Source organism: Sciurus vulgaris (genome assembly GCF_902686455.1).
Source record: "Sciurus vulgaris genome assembly, chromosome: 17".
In the NCBI taxonomy this organism is placed as follows: Eukaryota; Metazoa; Chordata; class Mammalia; order Rodentia; family Sciuridae; genus Sciurus; species Sciurus vulgaris.
In genome coordinates, this window is record NC_136478.1 from 61,323,423 (window position 1) to 61,349,533 (window position 26,111).

Here is a 26,111-nt window from a genome sequence, read left to right on the forward strand (position 1 = left end):
TTATTGCTCAGGGGCTGGACCCCCACGTTTTGGGGGAGTCCCCCCACTACTTCCTCCCCCCATTGTCCCCGTGGACCCCTCAAGTGGCAGGTTGCTGAGCTGATCGTGGAGGGAGCACATCTTCAGGTGTAGATAGTCCAGAGTGGCTACCTTCTCCCTGTAAGGACAGCCAGTGGGGAGTCGGTGCTGGTGTGGCTGGGTGTTGGAGTGTCGGATGGTAAGGAGGGGTTCAGTCCTTTCCCCAAGGCCTCACCCTCCTCCCATGCCCTCAGCCTCCTTCCTCACTCCGGCTTCATCTTGTCCGTCAGCAGCAGGTTCTTGGCCCGCAGGGCCTCGTCTTGGGCCAGCCGAAGGGTGGAGCTCAGGGCCTCTGCCCTGACGTGTTTGGCCAAGGCCTGGCGCTCCAGCTCCTGGGGAGAGGAGTGTAGGCGCCGCTGGGCTTGCTGTACTGGGCTGGGGGTGGAGGGGGAGCTGGATCGCGGAGGGCAAGGGGCAGGGTCCCATGGGGCCCAAATTCCTCCCCCAGGTGTCCCATCATGCCTTGAGCCTGAGTCTGACCGTGGCTTCCCACATACTGGGTACCCTAAACCTGTGTCTGTCCCCTGATGCATTGGCCTATGTCTCAGCAAGCACCAAGTCACATCTAAGACGTTGTCGGGCAATACCCATGAACTTTCCTATATTTGATGTGTATGTGCACAGTATCCCATCATGTGGTGACCTTCCACATCCCACAAGAACCCATGTCTCCTCATCCACAAGACCAGAGTCTCTTACAAGAATGTCCCTTAGTAGTCTAGTTCTCTATATCCCACAGTGCACTGAGCCCAAGTCCTCCCGTGTATTTGTCCTGTTTCACTACCACATCAAATCCCATGCTGCCTATCATCCAGGAAGTCAATGTTCCGTAATACAGCAGATCTCCATGTCCCACAATGCACCAGGACTCAAGTTTCAGCAGTTATTTGGCTTCAGTATGCTGCCCCAGTAAGAGGTGTGGTTCCATTTCCCATGATACAGTAGCTCATGGTAACCAAAAGTCACTGGGTTCCCTGTCTGGCCTCATTGATCCTACATAACGCACTGCCTATTTGAAGGTCTGCAGAAAATCAGGCTGATGTCCCATGAACCTTTAGACTGGTATCTGCCTCCTGGGTCCCCCATTACACCAGATGCACTGTCCCGTCATGCCTGGGACCCAAATCTATAGCCAAAGTTTCCAGAATGACTGGCCTATGACTCAAACCACCAGGCTGCTTGCCCCTCTGCCTATGCATTAGAATGAGTCCATCCCCAGTAACTGCTGCCCACAGCTCAGCCCTTCCCTTCTGGTCACACACCAGCAGTACCCTCATGCCCAGGACTCCATGCCCCCTGCCCTGACAGAAAAGTAAAGTGGGGCATGGTCCCTGGTACCAGAATCTTCTTGTGTAGCCTCTGGCAGCTGGGACAAGCAGGAGCCAGGCCCCTCTGCTTCACCTCGTCCACCAGCGGTGTCAGTGCTCGCTCCAGCAGATGCTGCAGGGACTCGGAAGACAACTGCTGCCCCTGGCTGGGGGAGGGAAGAGTGGTCACCAGATAAAAGAGGCCCAGTACCGACTCCATCCTCAGGATGCCTCATGGACGCCTTCCCAGGCTCCATCTGGCCCCATTTCCATTATGCACCCATACAACCTTCCAACCGCACTTGGGGATACCCCATGGTGTATCAGGTGTCCTTTGGTTCATACTCCTGAAGGGCACCATTAGCCCTTGCTTTCCAAAAGCCACCAAGAACTCACATTTCCTCTAGTGCACAAGTTACAATTGATCTCAAGTTGTTCAAGGAATGCGCCCCCTTCCCACGACGAACCCAGTGTGGTATCCTTTATTCCCCGCCACACATAGAAGTCTCACTTTCTGCACGATGCACTGAGAAATCCTGCTTCGTACCATGTACCACATCCCAACCTTCCCACAATACACTGGACATACATGATGCTCCAAATATATCAAGACACTAACTGTAGTTACCTTGTGCGAAGGTAAGAAATGTAGTTCCCATTACTCAGCGTGACTGACCGGTCCTGCAACGCATTGTCTCCCACAATGAACACCCCCTTCCCTTCGCTAACACCCCGTCTCTTTCAATGCGCTATTCTCAATGGGGCTCAGAACGCAACAGGAAGCTGGCCCCACCTCCATACCTGGCACAGCGAGCACAGGAACCTTGCGTGGACCGATCCAGGCTCATTGAGTGGTCAGGTCCTCTTCGGGGGTTCTGAAATTGCCTCCCCAGCTCCTCCAGAATCGGTTTCACTGGGCCCAGCCCCTCCAGTTCGCTCCTCAGTGAAGCCACAGACACTGCTGACCGCTCCACCCTGAGGCATGAGCGTAACCAGTGCTGCGAGGTCGTCTGGGCAAGACTTCATCCACTCTTGGTCCAGCACCTGAGTCTCCATCTAGTCTTCAATACTCTGTCCTGCCCACCCCTCTCTGCTCGGTTGGCTTCTCCTTTTGTATTTTAACATCTGGACTGCCTTCGCCCTGTTCTAATTGACTTTCCCTGATCCCTGGTGTCCACTCCTTATCTTTTTAGGGTATGGAACACACCCCTTCTCTAATTGGCTCCACCGTCGTTAGTATGTATGATATGCCTCTTCCTGCTATCTAATTGGCACTTCCCAGCGGCTGTATATGATCTGGAACGCTCAGACCCCGCCCATTGGCCCACCCTTTTCCCCTCAAGACTCCGCCCTCGGGTGGCTCAGCCCCACCCACGCACCGGCCCCAGCCCTCACATGGTGCACAGTTCGTCCGCCCGACCTCGAAGCTCCTGCAAGCCCCGGGCGGTCTGAGCTTGTTCGCGTTGCGCCCGCTCCCACTGGCCCAGGAAGCCGTCGAGCCTGCCGCCCAGGCCCCCTAGCAGCCGCAGGGCCTCCTGCACCGCCCCCTCCTCCTGATGCCACCGTGCAGTCAGCGAGGACACCTCCCTCCTAGAGGGGCAGAGGGAGAGTATAGGTGAGGACTAGGTTTGGTCACGTTGCCCTCGACCTCACGGGGGAGTCCAAACCCAGCCGGTCCCCAAACTCCCCTGTGCCATCCATTTGTTGAAATCTGCTCATGTCTTTCAGAATTCTGCCTTGTCAGTTATGCTGCGCCTTCCCTGTCAGGTCGCCAATCTCCACCTCTGCGCCTCCAGACACCATCTCTTCAGGGCACCTCTCCTCTCTCCCCTGCCCACTCGGCTTGGCCACCGCGGGACCCGCCCTACTCAAGCCCCGCCCCCCTCGGTTTCAGGCACCTCCAGTCTACCAACCCTAAATTAGTTCTTTGAAGTTCAGCGCGTCCAGGTCCCAGCCCCTAGAACACTTTAGAGACCCTGCTTAGGCCCCGCCCACAAGACCTTTGAGCGCCAGCAAGGCCCCGCCCACGTAGCCCCTCGCAGTGACACCCCTAGGCCCCGCCCACCTCAACTCCTCGAGACCGGCGGACACCTTCTGCAGCTCCTGATCGCTCCCGTAGGGGCTCTCCCCTGCCCGGGACCCGGTTCCCCAGCCGCCGGGGCCCAGGCCGCGCAGCCGAGGAGGTTCTTCAGGACTCCCCGGCGGGCCGGAGCAGCCCTGGTTCGGAGCGGCAGAGCCCAGGCCGTGCCGGGAGAGGCCGGCCTCCAGCTTCTGCTCCAGCTCCTGTAGCTCGGCCTCCTGCCTCCGCGGCGTCTCATCCTGCAATTGCTGCTGCAGGTATCTCAGCTTCTCCTGGGCCGAGAGAGAGCGGGTCACGGTGTCCAACCCCTCTCTTCCTACCACCACCTCCACCCCCAAATCCACCCCAGTAATCAGAGACTGGAAAGTAAGTGAGTCTGGATAGAATATTGGGAAGTACTGCTTGAAGTCTAAATGTCATTAGGAACATTCTTGCTGTCATTAGGGAGGGAATGTACCATTTGAAGTCCAATCCAGAAACTCCCCTAGCCTGCCTCAATGACTCCATCCAGCCATCCACCCCGACTCCAGCTCTCTTATGAGTCAGAGACCAGCCCCTGGCACTTAGGAAGAACGACAGAAACTTTTTCAATATTTTGTTGGAAAATAAGCGAGCATATAAGCAGGACCGGCATTCTCACTCAAAGTCCAGCTGAAGTCTCTCTCTCTGGGATCGGAGGCCCCATTCTGCGTGTGGAAGCCTTCTTCCAATCCCCCTTATTAGTAGATTCTAAGTGCGACCATGAAGGCAGGAGCAGAGTCATGGTGGTGGTGGCAGCAGGACAGGAACTCCCACCTGCAGTGTCCCCCAAGTCCCTCAAGTGTCCAATCCTCCCACAAATCCCGGGACCCCTTTACCTCCAATAGGGCGGAGTTCTGCTTCAAGACGTTGGTTTTGATTTCAGCATCTTCCACCGACCGGGTCACCTTCCGGCAGTTCTCCTGGGTCAGGACACCAGGGCGGGGGCCCTGCCTTCCCATTCCAGTTCCGCTCCCTACCCTTAGGCTGGCTATTTCCAAGCAGGCTCCATCCCACAGGCAGAACACACCCACTTACTCGTCCTGTTCCCTTGGCCAAAGGACTGGCTTATGGCCTCGCCAGATCTGCGCTAGGCTGCTACTCGCCTCCTCCCTTCTCTCTGGCGTCTAGCACTCCATTCCTCCCCTCTTCCTCCCACCCTCTTCTCACCCCACTCCTGCCCCTCCTGGCTCACCTTGAGTTGACTACAGTACCCTTCCAACTCTTCAGCCTCTTGACGCCTTCTCTCTAGATTCTCGCTCAGCACCGAACACTCGCTCTGGAGCAGGAAAGAGAAGAAGGGTTACCAAGGGCAACGGGACAGCCCAGGGAAGGGAGATCTGGGCTTAGGAATGCCCCTTTCTCTCCTGAGTCTCAAGCTTCCCAACTGGGCTACGTCTGCACTGGGTAGGAAATAGCCTGTATCTAAGAGGGGAGCTTGGCCCTGGAGGAAGAGGTCTTGAGGAAGGGGACGTTCTCATACCTGCAGGGTCTGCACGTGCTGATTAACCCGGGTGGTCTTTTCCTTCAAACTGGTGATAGAGTCTTTGGCCCGGACCAATCCACTATTGACCCCACTCTAGGGAAGAATGGGAGAGAGTGGTTTAGGGGGGATGCAGAGGCTCTGTTTACACCGATTTTGCCCTGGAACAATGTGTGGCTTAGGACAGGGATGGCACTTCTTGGATCCTTAGTCTGCCTGTTTGGTAAACGCAAGTGTGGACTAATTTCTTCATGGTATACTGGGAGAAGAATGAGTAGGATTGAAGGAGGAGTGAGGGGCAAGGATAGGTTGCTAAGACAGGTAGGGGAAGGAAATTGATACCCTTGGGGTCAATACAAAAAGAGACATGTGTGTGCGTGCACGCGAGAGAGTGTGAGTGTGTGTGTGTGTGTGTGTGTGTATACTGGGGATTGATCCCCAGACCTTTCTGTAAATTTTATTTTGAGATAGGGTCTCACTAATTTGCCGAGGCTGGCCTCAAACTTAATGATCCTTCTGCCTCAGTCTCTCAAGTAGCTGGAATGACAGGCATGCATGCGCCACCACACCAGGAAAAACACACTGTTAAAATACATGCTTGGCCAGGGTGTGGTGGCCATGCCTGTAATCCCAGCGGCTCGGGAGGCTGAGGCAGAAGGATGGCACATACAAGGCAAGCCTCAGCAGCTTAGCAAGGGGCTAAGCAACTCAGTGAGATCCTGTCTCTAAATAAAATACAAAATAGGGCTGAGGATGTGGCTCAGTGGCCAAGTGCCCCTGAGTTTAATCACCAGTACCCCAAAATACAAACAAAACCCACATGTTCTGACATTATCTCCAAGAACTTTTCAGATTATGAGCACTACTCTCCACCAGCCAAGCATTCACACATATTTTATTCTTCACAACCACATCCTGTGAGGTTCTACAGCCCACTTTGTGGGTCTTGGACAGGTGACATTCCTTGTACTCCCAGCTACACAACACATTAGGTGACCTTAATTTAAACTCCGAAACTTCGTTTTAAACCATGACACCATGTGGCCTCTGATCATTTATTTCTTAAAAATTTTGTGATACTTGGGATTGAACCCAGAGGTGCTCTACCATTAAGTGACATCTCCAGTCCTTTTTATTTGGGGAAGGAGGATACTATGAATTGAACTCAAAGATGTTTGTTTGATCACTGAGCCACATCCCCAGTCCCTTTTTTATATTTTATTTTCAGACAGGATCTCACTAAGTTGCTAAAGCTGGCTTTGAATTTGTGCTCCTCCTCCCTCAGCCTCCTGAGCAGCTGAGACTATAGACGCATGCCATCAGTACTTTATATCACCATAAAATGCTTTGTGACCTCTGCCAATCTATGGTTCCAAGGAGGAGACATGTGGCAGGCTCTATTCTTCCCATAGAAGCCTTAGGGTCACACAGGATTGCCAGTCAGAGACTACACTTCCCAGGCTCCCTTGTAACTAAGTGTGGCCAAGGGGTTAAGTTCTGGTCCATGGAACGTGGGTGAAGGAGTAAAAACGTCTCCCTTTCTCTCTTTTCACTGTCTGGGATGCAAAGCTGACAGCTGTCTTGGACCAGCAGATGGAGGCCCAGTGCCCGAATCCTCCACACTGAAGCTACCCACTCCATTCTAACACCTGCAAAGACTTTTATAGGTCAGACAGCTTCTTCTGTCTTGTGCAAACTGAGTAATTTTGTCTTTTTGTTACAACAGTCAAATTTGTAAATTAATCACTGCATTTTGTCTTTTTTTTTTTTTTTTTGGTACTATGGATTTAATCCAGGGGCAATTTACCACTGTGTTATATCCCCACCACTTTTATTTTTTATTTTGAAACAGGATCTTACTAAGTTGTTTAGGGCCTTGCTAAGTTGCTGAAGCTGGCCTTGAACTTGCGATCCTCCTGTCTCAGCTACCATGCCTGGGCTATAATTATATTCTTTTAAAAAAATTTTTAAAATTTGTTCTAATTAGTTATACCTGACAGTAGAATGTGTTTTGACACACTGTACACAAATGGAACTTAACTTCTCGTTCCCCTGGCTGTACATGGTGCTGAGTCACACCAGTAGTGTAATCATACATGTATACAAGGTAATAATGTCTGTCTCATTCTACCATCCTTCCCATCCCCACCACCCCACCCCTCCCCTCACTCCCCCTCTGCATAATCCAAAGTTCTTTCATTCTTCCCCCACCAACACCTCACTGTGGATCAGCATCCACTCATCAGAGAAAACATTCAGCCTTTGGTTTTGGGGGATTGGCTTATTTCACTTAGCATGATATTCTCCAGTTCCATCCATTTACCTGCAAATGCCATAATTTCATTCTTCTTTAAGGCTAAGTAATACTCCATTGTGTATATGTACCACAGTTTCTTTATACATTCATCAGTTGAAGGGCACCTAGGTTGGTTCATAGTTTAGCTATTGTGAATTGAACTGCTGAGTCATAAGTAGAAATCCCAGAGTCCCCTCACAGCCAGGTATGGCCCTGTGAACAATTCCACCAGTGGGAGTAAGTGAACTTGATGTGGGTGCTGTCTACTGTGCCCAAGGCTAGGCATGTTTTTTCCCCCCTTTTTTCCTAAATGGCTGGAAGGTGGTGATGAGAACTGCAGTCTAGAAGTGACTGAACAACCAGGACACAGGAGCTGGTGGTGACTTGCTGCATCTGAAGAACAATGCAGTTGGACTTGCTGAAACTCTTATATCAAAATAAACTGTCTTGCAGAGTGCAGCAGCACATGCCTGTTATCCCAGGGGCTTGGGAGGCTGAGGTAGGAGGATCTCAAGTTCAAGGCCAGCCTCAGCAACTCAGTGAGGCCCTGAACAACTTAGTGAGACCCTGTCTCAAAATAAAAAACAAAAAAGGGCTGGGAATGTGGCACAGTAGTTAAGCACTATTAGGTTCAATCCCAATACCCTCCCCACTTCCAAAAAAGCTGTCTTGCTTAAACTAGTTATTTTGGTTTCTTCCACACTTGGAGAGAAAGTGAGAACAAGTTTTTCCCTTGTGAGATGGGGAAGACAATACATTGCTCTGGAGAGCAAGTGTAATAAGAAACATTGTGTTAATGTGATGTCAGCAAGATGGCCTAGAAGAAGCTACAAAATTCCACATCTTCATTGAAAGAATGAAAAAAAACTGGGAAAACCCCATAAGAATCAGTGCTCTGGAAATTAACCAAAGGTTTGTCACAACTTGAGCATTTATTCAAAAAAAAGTAATGACTCTTGATGAAAACAGCAAGTTTTATGGAGTTTAAATTTACCTTAGACCCTAGCTCAAAAATAACCTTGGGAATGCCAGCCCGCCCAGGCCCAGCCCTGTGTGGATCTCCAGTGTCCCACACAGCACTGCGGCTCCCCACCTACCAAGGCTTTGGAATGCCTCTGCTGACATCATGGATCATCCCCGATGGAGATGCCGCCATCTTTAGTTGGGGCAGGTCCCATCCTGGGACTCCTGCTGGAGACTAGAGTCTCATTATCAAGTACCTTTCATGCATCAGGCTACTAAAGACTGAGAGGTTTGAATAGCATATTACGGTTTTGTTGTAGATTTTTTTCTTCTTTTTATTTTTTATTTTATTTTATTTTTTTATTTTTATCACTTTCTCTACTTTCCTCTTATTTACCTATTTCCTCGGAGTCTCTTTCTCCCTTTTCTCATGCTAACAACCAACTTCTTTTGATTCCGCTTTCACTCATCCTATGATCTAGTACCTCTATATTCCCACTTCTTACCTCATTAACATTAGGTCCTACACCCCTCCCCATCTTCTTTGTTCACCATTAGAAATTGTAGACCTATTGCAAACCTATTGTTTATGCTGTAGATAATAATTGAACTCAAAATCTCTGTTTATTAAAATAATACTGTTAACATTGTAAAGGGGGCTATTTGGTTTAAGGGTGCATGCTGTTTGTATTGGGTCCTGTTAATATTGATCTCCTCCTTAAAGGCGAAGCATTGGAAACCTGCAGGGCCACTATAAACCTATGGGGGGGAAACTAATACCTCGGATCCACACTGCTAGAGGGGAAGATACACAAATAACATGAAAAAACAAGGGAAGAAAACACCCCAAACAAGCCAAGATGCTATAGTAATAGAATCCACTGACAGAAATGTCAGAAAAGGAGTTCAAAATGAACATAACTAAAAGGTTCCATGAAGTAAAGGATGATATAAGAGAGCAAATGAAGGCAATGAATGATCACTTCAATAAACAATTAAAAGAGCAACTGCAAGAAGCAAAAGATCATTTCAATAAAGAGATACAGATTCTGGGGCGGGGGAGGGGAACATAAATCCTTAAAGTGAAGGAAATAATAAACCAAATTCAAAGCTCAATAGAAAGCATCACCAACAGACTAGATTACATGGAAGACAGAGCCTCAGACAATGAAGACAAAATTTTTAATCTTGAAAATAAAGTTGGGCTGGGATGTGGCTCAGTGGTAGAGCGCTTGCCTAGCATGCATAAGGAACTGGGCTTAATTCTCAGCATCATATATAAATAAATAAATAATAAAGGTCCATCAAGAACTAAAAAAATATTAAAAGAAAGAAAGTTGACCACCCAGGAAAGATGATAAGAAATCATGAACAGAACCTCCAAGAATTATGGGATAATGTGAAAAGATTAAATTTAAGAATTACTGGGATCGAGGAAGGCTCAGAGATACAAACCAAAGGAATAAACAACCCATTCAATGAAATAATATCAGAAAATTTCCCAAAGTTGTAGAATGAAATGGAAAAACAAATACAAGAGGCTTATGGAACACCAAATGTACAAAATTACAACCAATCCACACCAAGGCACATTATAATGAAAATGCTCAACATACAAAATAAAGATAGAAATTTAAAGGCTGTGAGAGAAAAGTATCAGGTTACATATAAAGGGAAACCAATATGGACATCCACAGATTTTTCAGCCCAGACCCTAAAAGCTAGAAGGGCCTGGAACAACATATTTCAAGCTCTGAAAGAATGTGGATGCCAACCAAGAATCCTATACCCAGCAAAATCCTATACCTCCAGATTTGAAGACAAAATAAAATCCTTCCATGATAAACAAAAGTTAAAAGAATTTACAAATAGAAAGCCTGCACTACAGGACATTCTCAGCCAAATATTCCATGAGGAGGAAATGAAAAACAACAATGAAAGTCAGCAAAGGGAGGAACTATACTAAAGGAAAAGCCAATCACAGGAGAAACCAACTTAAGTTAAAAACCAAAAATAAGGCAATATCAACAGGAAAGCAAATAATATCTCAATAATAATCCTGAATGTTAAAGACCTAAATTCATGAATCAAAAGACTTAGACTGGAAGACTGGATTTTAAGAAAGACCCAACAATATACTGCCATCAAGAGACTTGTCTCATAGGAAAAGACATCCACAGACTGAAGGTGAAAGAATGGAAAAAAACAAACCACACATGGGGACTCAGTAAAAAACAGGGGTCTCCATCCTCATATCAGAAGTGGACTTCAAGTCAAAGTTAATCAGAAGAGATAAAGGAGGACATTTCATACTGCTTAAGGGAAACATAAATCAACGAGAAATAACAACTGTAAATATTTATGCCCAAACAATGGAGCATCTATGTATGTCAAACAAATCCTTCTCAATTTCAGGAATCAAATAGACCACAATGCAATAATACTGGGTGACTTTAACACACCTCTCTCACCACTGGATAGATCTTCCAAACAAAACGGAACAAAGAAACCATAGAACTCAATAATACAATCAATAATTTAGACTTACAAACATATATACTCCATCCATCAATGAGAGAATACACTTTTTTTGCAGCAGCACATGGATCGTTCTCCAATATAGACCATATGTTATGCCACAAAGTAACTCTTAGCAAACACAAAAAAATAGAGATTCTACCTTGTATTCAATCATATCATAATGGAATGAAATTAGAAATCAATGATAAAATAATAAATAGAAACTACACCAACACCTGGAGACTAAACAGCACACTATTGAATGATGCATTGATAGCAGAAGACATCAGGGAGGAGAAAAAAAATTCTTAGATGTAAACAAAAACAATGATGCAACATGTCAAAATCTCTGGGACACTATGAAAGCAGTAGTAAGAGGAAAATTCATTGCATGGAGTGCATTCAATAAAAGAATAAAAAGTCAACAAATAAATGACCTAACATTACATCTCAAAGTCCTAGAAAAAGAACAGATTAACATCAAAAGTAGTAGAACACTGCTACTTTTTTTCAGAGCTGAAATCAAATCAATTAAATTGAAACAAAAGGAACAATTGAAAAATGAAAAAACAGAAAGTTGGTTCTTTGAAAAAATAAACAAAATTGATAAACCCCTAGCCACACTAATGAAGAGGAGAGAAAAAACTCAAATTACTAAAATTCATGATGAAAAAGGAAATATCACAATAGACACTACTGAAATACAAAATATAATTAGAAGCTATTTTGAAAATCTATACTCCAACAAAGTAGAATCAAGAGGACAAACAGAATTGAAACAAATCAATTTCAAGCAATGAAATAGAAGAAGCCATCAAAAGCCTACCAACCAAGAAAAGCCTGGGACCAGATGAATTCTCAGTCAAATTCTACAAGACCTTCAAAGAAGAACTAATATTAATACTCCTCAAAGTATTCCATGAAATAGAAAAGGAGGGAATCCTTCCAAACTCATTCTATGAAGTTAGTATCACCCTGATACCAAAAGCAGACAAAGACACAGCAAGGAAAGAAATCTTCAGACCAATATCCCTGATGAACATAGATGTAAACATTCTTAACAAAATTCTGCCAAATCATATACAAAACATATTAAGAAGATAGTGCACCATGATCAATTGAGTTTCATCCCAGGGATGCAAGGTTGTTTCAACATCTGGAAATCAATAAGTGTAACTCTTCACATCAATAGACTTAAAGTTAAGAATCATGTGATTATTTCAATAGATGCAGAAAAAAACATTTGAATACAGCAGCCCTCCTTGCTCAAAACACTAGAAAATGTAGGGATAGTAGAAACATACCTCAACATTGTAAAGGCCATCTATGCTAAGCCCAAGGTTAACATCATTCTCAATGGGGAAAAACTGAAAGCATTCCCCCTAAAAACTGTAACAAGGCAGGGATGCCCTCTTTCACCATTTCTATTCAACATCGTCCTTGAAACTCTAGCGAGAACAATTAGACAGACCAAAGAAATTAAAAGGATATGAATAGTAAAAGAAGAACTAAAACTATCACTATTTGCCCACAACATGATTCTATATTTAGAGGATCCAAAAAATTCCACCAGAAAACTTTTAGAACTAATAAATGAATTCAGCAAAGTAGAAGGATATAAAATTGATATGTGTAAATCTAATGCATTTCTATTCATAAGTGATGAATCCTCTGAAAGAGAAATAAGGAAAACTACCCCATTCATAATAGCCTCCAAATATAAAATAAAGTATTTGGGAATCAATCTAACAAAACAGGTGAAAGAACTCTACAATGAAAACTACAGAAGACTAAAGAAAGAAATTAAAGAAAACCTTAGAAGATGGAAGAATCTCCCATGTTCTTGGATAGGCAGAATTAATATTGTCAAAATGGCCATACTACCAAAAGTGCTATACAGATTCAATGCAATCCCAATTAAAATCCCAATGACATACCTCATAGAAACAGAGAAGTTCACTTGGAAGAATAAGAGACCTAGAATAGATAAAGCAATCCTTAGCAGGAAGAGTGATGCAGGAGGTATAACAGCACCAGACCTTCAACTACACTACAAAGCCCCAGTAACAAAAACGGCATGGTATTGGCACCAACATAGACATGTAGACCAATGGTACAGAATAGAGGACACAGAGACAAATCCACATAAATACAGTTATCTCATACTAGACAAAGGTGCCAAAAACATACAATGGAGAAAAGATAGCATCTTCAACAAATGGTGCTGGGAAAACTGGAAATTCATATGCCGCAAAATGAAATTAAACCTCTATCTCTCTTACCCTGCACAAAACTCAACTCAAAATGGATCAAGGACCTCGGAATTAGACCAGAGACCCTGCACCAAATAGAAGAAAAAGTAGGCCTGAATCTTCATCATGTCAGCTTAGGACCAGATTTCCTTAACAGGACTCCCAAAGCACAACAAATAAAAGCAAGAATCAATAAAAGAGATGGATTCAAACTAAAAAGCTTTTTCTCAGCAAAGGAAACAATTAACAATGTGAAGAGGGCTGGGGAGATAGCTCAGTTGGTAGAGTGCTTGCCTTGCCTGCACAAGGCCTGGGTTTGATCCCCAGCACCGAAAAAAAAAAAAAAAAAAAAAGTGAAGAGAGAGCCTACAGAGTGGGAGAAAATCTTCACCACACGCACTTCAGACAGAGCACTAACCTCCAGAATCTATAAAGAACTCAGAAAACTCTACACCAAAAATACAAATAACCCAATCAATATATGGGTTAAGGAACTGGACAGACACTTCACAGAAGAAGACATACAGGCAATTAACAAATACAGGAAAAAGTGTTCAACAAAAGTGTTCAACATCTCTAGTAATTAGAGAAATGCAAATTAAAACTACCCTAAGATTTCATCTCACTCCAATTAGAATGATTATTATCAAGAATACAAGCAACAATAGGTGTTGGCGAGGATGTGGGGAAAAAGGCACACTCATACATTGCTGGTGGGATTGCAAATTGGTGCAGCCACTCTGGAAAGCAGTATGAAGTTCCTCAAAAAACTTGGAATGAATGGGACTGGGGTTGTGGCTCAGTGGTAGAGCACTTGTCTAGCATGCATGAGGCACTGGGTTTGATTCTCAGCACCACATATAAATAAGTGAATAAAATAAAAATCTGTCAACATCTAAAAATTTTTTTAAAATACTTGAAATGGAACCACCATTTAAGCCAGCTATCCCGCTCCTCAGTTTGTACCCCAAAAACTTAAAATCAGCATACTACATTAATGCAGCCATATCAATGTTCATAGCAGCTCAATTCACAATAGCTAGATTGTGGAACCAACTTAGATGTAATTCAATAGATGAATGGATAAAGAAACTGTGGTATACATGCACAATGGAATATTACTCAGCCATAAAGAAGAATAAAATTATGGCATTTACTGGTAAATGGATGGAATTGAAGAATGTTATGCTAAGTGAAATAGGCCAATCCCAAAAAACCAAAGGTTGAATGTTTTCTCTGATAAAAGGATGCTGATACATAACAGGGTGGGGGGTAAGGGAAGAATGGAAGCATGTTGGATTGTGTAGAGGGAAATGAGGGGTGGGGAGGGGGCGCAGGGAAGGAAAGATGGTAAAATGAGACAAACATCATTACCCTATGTACATGTAGGATTACATGAATGGTGTAACTACATTGTGTACAACCAGAGAAACGAAAAGTTGTGCTCCATTTGTGTACAACGAATGAAAATGAATTCTGCTGTCATATATAACTAAATTAAAAAAAAATAACCTTGGAAAATAATAGCTCACACTCCCTATACAAAAGGGCTCTTTCAAAACCTTATTCCCAAGAAGAGGTATTATATGACTATCTTGTGGCTCCTTAGAAGATCCTAAACAAAAAATGTCTTTCTTTTGCCCAACACAGCATTTGGCAGAGTATTGCATGCTTCTCTGTGGCGGGAGAGGGAAAGTTGGTCAAAAACGTTTATAGCCAGGCATGGTGGCACACACTTGTGACCCTCACCAACGTGGGAGGCTGAGGCAAGAGGATTGCAAGTTTGAGGCCAGCCTCAGCAACTTAGTGAGATCCTGTTTCAAAACAAAAATCAACAGGGCTGGGGTGTAACTCAGTGGTAAAGACCCAGGGGTCGATCCCTAGTACCACATGCACACACGCACACTCACATACACAAATACAGCTTACAGAGATGACTGCAAGGGATTTGAAGTGTTCCAACATGTTCTTGGAAACATGGGGCGCTATGGGCACGTGTAGGGCTGTGTACATGCTCAGAAAACCTGAGAAGAAGGTAAGGATTTTGCCTGACTGACCCGAAATCTCCGCTCAAGCAGGAAGTGAAGACGAAGGTAGAGCTGGAAACTGTGGAAACAGGCTTGGAGCTCCATGGCCAAACTAGAAGGTTCCATTGTTATTGCATGCGTTTAAGGGACTCTTTCTCCAAACATTAGCTAACTAAGATAACAGTGCCAAACATGTCAGAGAACACGGACATTACAGATTAGTTCAGAAGGCTCTTAAAAAAAAAGCAACTCTAGGGATGGGCGTGTGGTTCAGTGGTGAGTGCTTGCCTGGCCTCTGTGAGGGCCTGGGTTTGGTCCTCAGAAACACATGCACACACACATCAAATTAATTAAATAAAATGTAAATTTATAAAAGCAACTACAGCCAGGCGTGGTGGCACATGCGGGTAATCCCAGTGGCTCAGGAGGCTTAAGCAGGAGGATCGAGAGTTTGAAACCAGCCTCAGCAAAAGCAAGGCGCTAAGCAACTCAGTGAGACCCTGTCTCTAAATAAAATATGAAATAGGGCTGGGGATGTAGCTCAGTGGTTGAGTGCCCCTGAGTTCAATCCCAAGTCCTACCCTCAAAAAAAAGCAACTACAATAAGCATTAACGAAATAAACCCTTAGGAGGGGTGAAAATCTGTTTCTAGAGCTGCCACATCGTAATGCTTAAAATGTCCTGTTTTTTTTTTTTTTTTTTTTTTTTTAATTTAACCTTTATTTGTTTGTTTTTATGTGGTGCTGAGGATCAAACCCAGGGCCTCACCCATGCTAGGCAAGCGCTCTGCCACTGAGCCACAACCTCAGACCAAATGTCCAGTTTTTAATAGAAAAACTATGACTCACACAAAGAAATAAGAAGCTATGGCCTATCTACTGGGTGGGGGCTGGAGGAGAAAGCAATCAATACAACCTGTTCCTGGGGAAGCTTGGATTTGGATTTACAATTGAAGACTTTAAGTCAGCTATTTGAAATATTTTCAAAGGACTAAAGGAAGCCATATCCAAAAACACTAAAGAAAAATGTAAGAATGACCTCTCACCAAACACAGCTTATCACTAAAGAGGTATAAATCATAAAGAGGAACCAACTAGAAGCCTGGCATGGTGGCGCACACCTGTAATCTCAGCGACTCCAGAGGCTGAGGCAGGAGGATTACAAGTTCAAGGCTAGCCTCAGCAACTTAGCAAAATCCTGTCTCAAGTGAAACAAAAAGTTCTGGGGGTGTGGCCCAGTGGTGTCTGGGTTCAATTCTCAGCACTGCATGTAAATAGATAAAATAAAGGTCCATCAACTACTAAAAAAACATTTTTTTAAAAAAGAGAGATGCACACATTTTGAACTGAGAGGAGACAAGAAGAGAACAGGCCAAGTGACCCAGTTCTAATCATTTTTTGAGGGGAAAATATTAAAGCTATAGAAAAATTACTTAGAGGAAAATAAATACAGTGATACACACACATATGTATACACATATATATTTATACCTATATATCCATCTCTCTCTCTCTCTCTCTCTCTCTCTCTCTCTCTCTCTCTCTCTCTCTCTCTCTCTCTCTCTATATATATATATATATATATATATATACATATTCATTTTTTTGGGCAGGGATAATAGGGATCAAACTGAACCCAAGAGCTTTACCCACTGAGCTACATCCCCAGCCCTATTTATGTATTTTGAGACAGGGTCTTGCTAAGTTGCTTAGGGCCTTGCTATGATGCTGAGACTGGCTTTGAACTTGTGATCCTCCTGCCTCAGCCTCCCAAGCAGATGGGATTACAGATACGCACCACTATGGCTGGCAATAAATACAGTGACATAATTACACAACCCCTCCTCCCCCACTTCCCACATGAAAGAAACCAAGTAGAAATTCCAGGGATCAAAAGTACAATAATTGACGTGAAAAATTCAAACTCACAAGAGGAAGTTCAGTAGTAGGTTTGTATATCCAGAAGAATGAATCAACAAACTTGAACATAGTTCACTGAGATGATCTAGTCTGAGGAACATAAAAAGAATGAAGAAAACTGAACAGAGGCCCAGAGACTATGGGTCAAGGAGTCCCAGAAGAAGAAGAGGAAGGGGCAGAAAGAGTGAAGACACAATGGCTGAAATCAACACATCCAGGAAGCCAATGAACTCCAAATAATGCAAACCAAAGGAACAGTGCCTAGAAATATCATAATCAAATGTTCGAAAGACAAACATGAAGCCAGTGGGTGCAGTGGTGCATGACTGTAATCCCAGAGGCTTGGGAGGCTGAGGCAGGAGGATCACAAGTTTGAGGCCAGCCTCAGCAATTTAGTGAGGCCCTAAGCAATTTGGCAAGACCCTGTTCTCAAAATTTTTTTAAAAAGGGGGTGCTGGGATGTGGCTTAGTAGTAAAGCACCCCTGGGTTAAATCTCAGGATCCCCCCACCAAAAAAAAAAGTTTGGGATGAAGAAAAATGAAATACAACCTGCTAAAACTTAAGGAATGAAGCAACAGCAATGCTCTAAGGAAAATTTATAGCTGTAAATGAATTTTTAAAAAAGTTTCTTGAAAACAATCAGCAAAATTGACAAATCTTCAGTGTCTAGACTAACAGGAAAAGAGAGAAGATGCAAATTACTATAATCAGGAGGGAAGAAGGGACATATTACCACAGACTTTGGGGGGGGGGGAAGATTATAAGGCATACGATGAATAATTGTGTGCCAACAAATTAGATAACTAAAAAAATAGAAAAAACGCCTAGAAGCACACCAACTACCAAGACTGACACAAGAAGAACCAGGGAATATGGGTAGACTCATAAGTAAATAAAAATGATTTTAAACCTTCCAAAGAAGAAAAGTTCAAGACCAGATGGCTTACCAGTGAATTCTGCCAATCTTTAAAAAAAAAAAAAACAAAAAAACACAACAACCATCCATCACAAATTCTCTTAAAAAAAGAGAAGAGGGAGATGCTGGGTGTGGTGGCACATGTGTGTCATCCTGACACTGGACTGAATCCTGAATTTGTGCATGCTAGGCAATGCTAAGCAAGAAATCTACCCCTGGGTTCAATTCCTGATGCTAAAAAAAAAAAAAAAAAAAAGGAGGGAGCAATTCCTAACACATTTTATGGGACCAGAATTTTTCTCAAAGACATCATAAAAGAAATTCACATGAGGCACAGCCTCAGCGGTAGAGCACTTGCCTTGCAAGCGTGGGGCACTGGGTTCAATCCTCAGCACCACATAAATAAATATTGTGTCCATCTACAACTAAAAATTTTTTAAACAGAAATTCAGGGACTAGTACTTTTTATTAATATATCTGTGATAATCCTCAACAAAATACTGGAAAACCTATTCTGGCAGGACACACCATGACCGAATGGGAATTATCCCAGGAATGCAAGGTTGGTTTGATCTATGACTATCAATGTATTGCCAGGCAGGGTGGTGCACACCTGTAATACCAGTGGCTGGGGAGGCTGAGGTAAGAGGATCATGAGTTCAAAGCCAGCCTCAGCAACTTAGTGAGACCCTGTCTCAAAATAATTTTTTTTAAAGGGCTGGGATGTGGCTCAGGGGTTAAGCATCTCTGGGTTCAATCCTCAGTACAAAGAAAAAAAAATTAATAGAGTAATGATCAAATGATTGCATCAATGGAGAAAAGGCATTTGATGAAATTCAACCTGCTTGGATAGGGAAAAATACTCATCAAACTAGAAATTGCAGAGAACTTCTTCACCTTGATAAAAGGCATCTACAAAACCCCACAAAATACAGTGGTTTAAAAGTATGATCATAAATTCTTTGACATTCCTTTGGAGACTTATTCCCCTCACCTGAGTGTGACCAGACAAGGTGACTCAGTTCTAGTAGGCAGAGCCAAGCAAAAGTGGTGAGGTGTGACTTAAAAGAGGTGGTGAGTTTATAAGAGGAACTGTGGATCCTGCTTGCTGTCTCTGGCTTGGGGAAACCACAGCCTTATGTCATAAGCAGCCACTATGGAGAAACCTGTGCAATGAGGAAGTGAGGCCTCCATCCAAAAGACAGGAAGGAACTGAAACCTCTCACAAGGGTCAAGGGTCATGGGGGAAGGCACCATCTCGCCAGCCCCAGTCAAACCTTCCAATGACTCTCACCTGGACCAAAATCTTAACTGCAACATCCACAGACCCCTGGGCCAGAACCTCCCAACTAAACCACTCCAGGTGTGTTGTTTTATGTTTTGGGTTTTTGTTTTGTTTTGTTTTGTCTCACAGCAGTAGCTGATCAATACACAGTGTCTTTCTAAACTGAAGACTCAGAACATTCCTGTGGGTAACTCTTCTGGGAACCTAGGGAACAGATCCTAGTTCAACTCGTTTCTGCCACTCACTGGCTGTACGACCTCAGGGAGGGGCTTTACCTCCCTGTGCCTCTCAGTAGAATGGAGATGCGACTAACAGCTCCTTTTGCACGACTGCTCTTGGGATGGACGTAGGCTGGCCTGAAAGATCAGTACCTCTGCAGCTGCAGACCCTGGGTATGGGCTGCAGCTCTGTGGGTGGAGGGAGGGAGTGGGGAAGGCAGGTCTGGCCTCCTTGGCTGAGAAGCACATGGTGTGTTGGGGAGCGAGAGTCCTAGAGACAAGTTCCTCCTTGGCCCCCCTGCGCTATGTGACTCTCAGCTCTTCAACTCCCTGCCTGGAGCCTACTGCATTTACCTTTCCCATAAAACCAGAATAATGACAGCCTGATGGCAACAGGGTCAATGACAAGAAAGATTGGTAGCCAAGCGCAGCAATAGGACAGGACTTACAGCAAGGGGCCTCGGTGACATGGACCCTCACAGTGGCCACAGGGAAATCTGCAGATTGCGAAACAGACCCTGAGCAGAGGTCAGACAACCTGCCCTGTCAGTCTCTGCCATCCATTCACCCTGAACTTCCAAACAGCAGCCTCCTCAGTGGTGTCCTGTGGTCCCAGGGGGAGTGTAGCCAAGGTGGGAGCCATCCTTCCAGTTCCATCCTCCAGTCTGGGATTCCTCACTGTCTCCGCCAGCACCAGCACCTCCGTGGCCTCTGGCACTCAGGCCCCCTCTCTGGGTCTCTGTCCCCCTCTCACGCCCTCCTCCCCACCACCTCCAGCTTTCCTTCTCGCAGCAGCTCAGACCCGGGAAGAGGGGCAGATGTCTGCTCTCGTTCCCCTTCTCTCTGCTCTTTCCTGTACCCCAAACCCCGAGGCGGCTGTCTTTATGGTTTCCATTTTGCGGAGGAGGAACCTGCAGCCGCCTGGAAGTTGGCACTCCCTCAGCCCACAGCAAGCTCACACTGCCTCAGGCCTTGATCTGGCTGCCCAGGGCTCTTTCTCAGGCGTCACCAGCCACCAGGGGACAAGACTCAGAAATAGCTCTGGTGGGAGGCAGACAGCTGCAGTACAGCCAGAGAGGCTCTGGAGGCAGGAGGAGAACTGCTGCTGGGGGAGGAGAAGTCTGGGGGGCAGGTCCCCACCTTGTTCTCCTTCCAAGCACCCTTGCCTGGCCTCTTCCCTGGGCTCCCTGCCTTCTCTCCAAAGGTCCAGACCCACCAGGTCCCAGAGGAGTCTCAGGGAAGGAGAGAATTCTTGTTCAGCATCGCGCCCAGCCCAGCCACCTTCTCCCCGGAACCCACAGTGGCTCCCCATTGTCTGTGTGGCCAGAGCCCGACCCACCCCTCCCTCTAGCCTGTCTCTCTCGAATGCTGCACTCCAGCCATCGGGACCAACTTCAGGTTCCCCCTCCTCGCCAAGATCTGCTCTGCTCCTAGCTCTTCTGTTCCTTCCTTCCTTTCTTGTGTGCGTGTGCGCGAGCACGGTGTGCATGTGCTGGGGATTGAACCCAGGACCTCACGCCTGGTAGACAAGTGCTCTACCACAGAGTCACATCCCTAGACCCTCTCCCCCCCGCCTTTTTTTTTCATTTTTTCTGGTACTGTGGGTTGACCCCAGGGTCACTTTACCACTGAGCTACATCCCCAGCCTTTTTTTATTTTTCATTTTGAGAGAGGGTCTTGCTAAATTGCCCAGCCTGGCCTCAAACTTGCCATCCACCTGCCTCAGCCTCCTGTGGCACTGGGATTGTAGGCATGCACCACCACATCTGGCTCACCCAGCAAATCTTAGGCATTTAAGAGATATTTGTTGAAGCCGGGTGCGGTGGCGCACGCCTGTATTCCCAGGGGCTTCGGAGGCTGCTACAGGAGTTCAAAGCCAGCCTCAGCAAAAACAACTCAGCAAGACCCTGTTTCTAAATAAAGTACAAAATAGGGCTGGGGACGTGGCTAGGTGGTCGAGTGACCCTGAGTTCAATCCTAGGTACAAAAAAAAAAAAAAAGAGAGAGAGAGAGAAAGAAATATTTCTTGGAAGAACAAATGCATGCATCTCCATTTTACAGATGAGGAAACGGAGGCTCGCAGACTAGAAAGTGCTCCAGTAAATGCCAGCAAATATTTGCACCACCATGATCGTGCTATGTAAGTGCGATTCTTAGTGTCTGTGTAGAGCCAGTCAAGCCCGGCCCAGGAGCGGGGTACAGGGAGGTGGAGTTCAAGGCCTAAGTTGTAACCCTCCATGCTGCTACAGGAATTCCCTAAATTACCCTGCAACTTGCTGGCCTCTCCATTTTGACCCAGCTTCTTAGGTGACACCCCTCAGAGAACTCCTATTCATCCGTCAAGGCCCTGTTTCTGCACTGCCTCCTCCAGGACGCTTTCCCTGATACCTTCCGACTGGTTCTGGGGTTCCTTCTCTGGGATCCCCTCCATTACAGAATATGTCACCCTGGTCTGTGTCTGTCACCCTTACCAGACTGGAGGCTCCCTAAGGGCAGGGTCTGGTGTGATTCTTATTTATGACCCCAGCCTCACCTGGGACATTGGAAAGTGACCCAAGGCACTAAAGACCACTCCCTGATTCACTGCTGGCTGTCAAGGAAGGAGGCAGTTGCTCTGGGCCTCGGTCCAAATTCCGAACACCTCTCCCCCTCCTCAGCATTTGCCCCCCACCAGGGTTAGCATGTTGGTGTGCCCCAGCCAGAGCCCCTCACCAGAAGTTCTGTGATGTCCGGGTCATCTGGAGCCCAGGGCGTGGTGGGGGAGGCGGGGGGCCCGGGCAGCGCCAGTGGACCGCTGTCTTCCGTGGTCGAATCTGTCCCCGAGGAGTCGGTGGGCTCCACCGCGGCCAGGTTGAGCAATGACACGTTGGTGCAGGCGGAGGACCGTTTGAGGTTCAGGCACCAGTGCATCGGCTCATGGGACATCCGGGGTTCCACGCTGGGGAGGGCAGCAGGCAGAGGGGGCACTGGGGATGCTGCCCCCGGGGGCCGCCCGCCCGGCCCCTGCCTGCACCGCCTGCTCACCCTACGATTCCGCCTCACCGCCCACTGCCTTCATGGATCCCTTCCCCGCTGCCCAATTTCTTTTCTTCTCCAGCCCTCACCACCTGCTTTCTTCAGACCCTTCACTAGTCTCCTCTCTTCTCCTGACCCTCCCCGACCCCGCCGTCGGTCCATTACTTTCTTTCTTTCTTTTTTTTTTTTTTTTTTTTTTTTTTTTTCTTTTTTCTTTTTTTTACTGGGGATGGAACCCAGGGGCATTTTACCACTGAGTCACATCCCCAGCCCTTTTTTTTAATTTGAGGTCAGGGTTTCGCTAGGTTGCTTAGGGCCTCGCTAAATTGCTGACGCTGGTCTCGAATTTTGCGATCCTCCTGCTTCAGCCTCTCTGAGTCCCTGGGATTACAGGATTACTGCCACCGCGCCCGGCTCAAGCCGCTACTTCGTGCTCTCTGCCGTCCTTTCTCTATGTGTCCTTCGTTACCCCCTTGCCTGCCCCCATCGCCTCCCCTTTTTCCTCCACCCCCTCCTCCTCTAGCATCCACAGTGGGACTCCTGCTCTATGGGAGGCAGTGTTGGCATTGGGATCATCCCCGATAGGGAGCAACAAACCCACCCGTGGAACGACACGGCTTTCTTTTTCTTCGTGATCCCCTTGGCTGGACTGGTCACCCCCCCGGGAGCCTCAGGGGCCAGCTGGGAGCGATTCTCGACACCTGCGGGGGGGTCTCCAGCCTCATGGATCTCTTTGGACTGCCAGATCGTCTTCACGACCACGCTCGCCATGGCATTGGAGGGCCTGCTCCCAGGGGGAGACTCGCCACTTACTCTGACCACTGACCCTCAGAGTCCCCTGTCCCCTCTGACCTGCCTCATAAAGGACTCAACCACTGGGCCCCGGTGGGGGGTAGGGAGTATGGACAGGTGCATGTCCAAGGCGTCCCCTAGCGGGTCACAGTGAACTCTTCCGGTCCAGGATTCTAGATCTCCACCACCTGGATTTCCTCAATCCAGTCCAAAATGGTACTTAATAAAAAAGGATCTAAACGAACTGAACTGTAGTTAATGACATGCATGTTGAAGTGTCTGGGGTTGTGTCAGTTTCCTGAAACTGCAGGAATAAAGTACCGCATTCCCCGTGCCTTGAAGCACGGACATTTACTGTCCCCCAGTCTGGAGACCAGCAGGTGTAGGCAGGGCTGGTTCCCTCTGAGGGCCACGGCGAGTCAGCTCCGGGCCTCCCTCCTCTCCCCAACTTCTGATGGCTTTAGTCACTCCTCCGCCAGCAGGCAGAAGGTCCCCATGTCCTCGTGTTGCCTTTCTCTACCTGTCTGCCTCCAAATCACAGCCCTCCCCCGTTTATTGTGGCACAGGGATCAAATCCTCTCTCTCTCTCTCTCTCTCTCTCTCTCTCTGTCTCTCTGTCTCTCTGTCTCTCTGTCTCTCTCTCTCTCTCTTTTTCGGTACTGGGAATTGAACCCAGGGGCGCTTAACCACTGAACCACATCCCCCCTTTTTAAAATTTTTTTTGTAGTTGTAGATAGACAGAATGCGTTTATTTTATTTGTTTATTTACATGTGGTGCTAAGGATCAAACCCAGTGCCTCACACATGCCAGGCAAGCACTCTGTCACTGAGCTACAGCCCCAGCTCCTCTCTAGCCCTTTCTAATATTTTATTAGAGTCAGGATCTCATGGAGTTGCTCAGGGCCTTACTAAGTTACTGAGGCTGACCTTCAACTTGCAATCCTCCTGCCTCAGCCTCCTGAGCCACTGGGATTACAGGCCTGTGCCACCATGCCTGGCTCAAACCCTGGGTCTCATACATGCTGGTCAGGCATTCTACCACTGAGTTACAGAGCTATATCCGTAAGTTTTGTTTTTTTTTTTTTTTTTAATTTATTTTTATTGTAAACAAATGGGATACATGTTGTTTCTGTTTGTACCTGGAGTAACAGCATACCATTTGCGTAATCATACATTTACATAGGGTAATGATGTTTGATTCATTCTGTTATTTTTTCCTTCCCCCCCACCCCTCCCACCCCTCTTTTCCCTCTATACAGTCCCTCCTTCCTCCATTCTTGCACCCCTCCCACCCCCCATTATGTGTAATCATCTGCTTATCAGTGAGATCATTCCTCTTTTGGATTTCTAAGATTGGCTTATCTCACTTAGCATGATATTCTCCAATTTCATCCATTTGCCTGGAAATGCCATAATTTTATTATTCTTTATAGCTTGAGTAATATTCCATTGTACATATATACCACAGTTTCTTTATCCATTCATCAATTGAAGGACATCTAGGTTGGTTCCACAGTCTAGCTATTGTGAATTGAGCAGCTATGAACACTGATATGGCTGTATCTCTGTAGTATGTTGATTTTAAGTCCTTTGGGTATAGGCTGAGGAGTGGGATAGCTGGGTTAAATGGTGGGTCCATTCCAAGTTTTCTAAGGAATCTTCACACTGCTTTCCAGAGTGGCTGCACTAATTTGCAGCCCCACCAGCAATGTATGAGTGTACCTTTTTCCCCACATCCTCGCCAACACCTATTGTTGCTGTATTCTTGATAATCGCCATTCTAATTGGGGTGAGATGGAATCTTAGTGTAGTTTTGATTTGCATTTCTCTTATTACTAAAGATGGTGAACATTTTTTCATATGTTTGTTGATTGCTTGTAGATCGTCTTCTGTGAAGTGTCTGTTCATATGCTTAGCCCATTTGTTGATTGAGTTATTTGTATTCTTGGTTAGAGTTTTTTGAGTTCTTTATATATTCTGGAAATTAGTGCTCTATCTGAAGTATGAGAGGCAAAGATATTCTCCCACTCTGTAGGCTCTCTCTTCGCATTGCTGATAGTTTCCTTTGCTGAGAGAAAGCTATTAAGTTTGAATCTATCCCGTTATTTATTCTTGCTTTTATTTCTTGTGCTATGGGAGTCCTGTTAGGGAAGTCTGATCCTAAGCCAACAAGGTGAAGATTTGGACCTACTTTTTCTTCTATAATCTGCAGGGTCTCTGGTCTGATTTCAAGGTCCTTGATCCATTGTGAGTTGATTTTTGTGCATGGTGAGAGATAGGAGTTTAGTTTCATTCTGTTGCATATGGATTTCCAGTTTTCCCAGCACCATTTGTTGAAGATGCTATCTTTTCTCCATTGCATATTTTTGGCACGTTTGTCTAGTATGAGAAAATTGTATTTATTTGGGTTTGTGTCCGTGTCCTCTATTCTGTACCATTGATCTACCTGTCTATTTTTGTGCCAATATCATGCTGTTGTTGTTACTATTGCTTTGTAGTATAGTTGAAGTTCTGGTATTGCGATACCCCCTGTTTCATTCTTCCTGTAAGGATTGCTTTAGCTATTCTGGGTTTCTTATTCTTCCAGATGAATTTCATGATTGCTTGCTCTATTTCTGTAAGGTACGTCATTGGGATTTTAATTGGAATTGCATTGAATCTGTATAGCACTTTTGGTAGTATGGCCATTTTGACAATATTAATTCTGCCTATCCAAGAACATGGGAGATCTTTCCGTCTTCCAAGGTCTTTCTTAATTTCTTTCTTCAATGTTTTGTAGTTTTCATTGTAGAGATCTTTTACCTCTTTGGTTAGATTGATTCCCAAGTATTTTTTTTTTTTTGAGGCTATTGCAAATGGAGTTGTTTTCCTCATTTCCCTTTCAGCTGTTTCGTCGCTTGCGTATAAAAATGCTTTAGATTTATGCGTGTTGATTTTATAG

At 45.7% G+C, this 26,111-nt stretch overlaps 1 protein-coding gene across 3 annotated transcripts; it reads right to left on the reverse strand.

The window, feature by feature from the left end:
• On the reverse strand, positions 1–23,149 carry TSKS (testis specific serine kinase substrate; the record flags this gene model as incomplete). 3 transcript variants are annotated; one of them, XM_079116830.1, is made up of 11 exons in its annotated part: positions 1–157; positions 286–410; positions 1,417–1,552; positions 2,187–2,360; positions 2,781–2,975; positions 3,451–3,737; positions 4,323–4,406; positions 4,679–4,762; positions 4,967–5,062; positions 22,076–22,301; positions 22,980–23,149. In XM_079116830.1, 11 exons carry the CDS (start codon positions 23,147–23,149, stop codon positions 1–3), a joined length of 1,734 nt encoding a protein of 577 aa, XP_078972956.1. The 3 variants fall into 3 exon arrangements, with proteins under 3 accessions (XP_078972956.1, XP_078972955.1, XP_078972957.1); XM_079116829.1 differs by having other exon boundaries at positions 4,323–4,433; XM_079116831.1 differs by having other exon boundaries at positions 13–157; positions 286–453.
• Between the last annotated feature and the right edge of the window lie 2,962 nt (positions 23,150–26,111).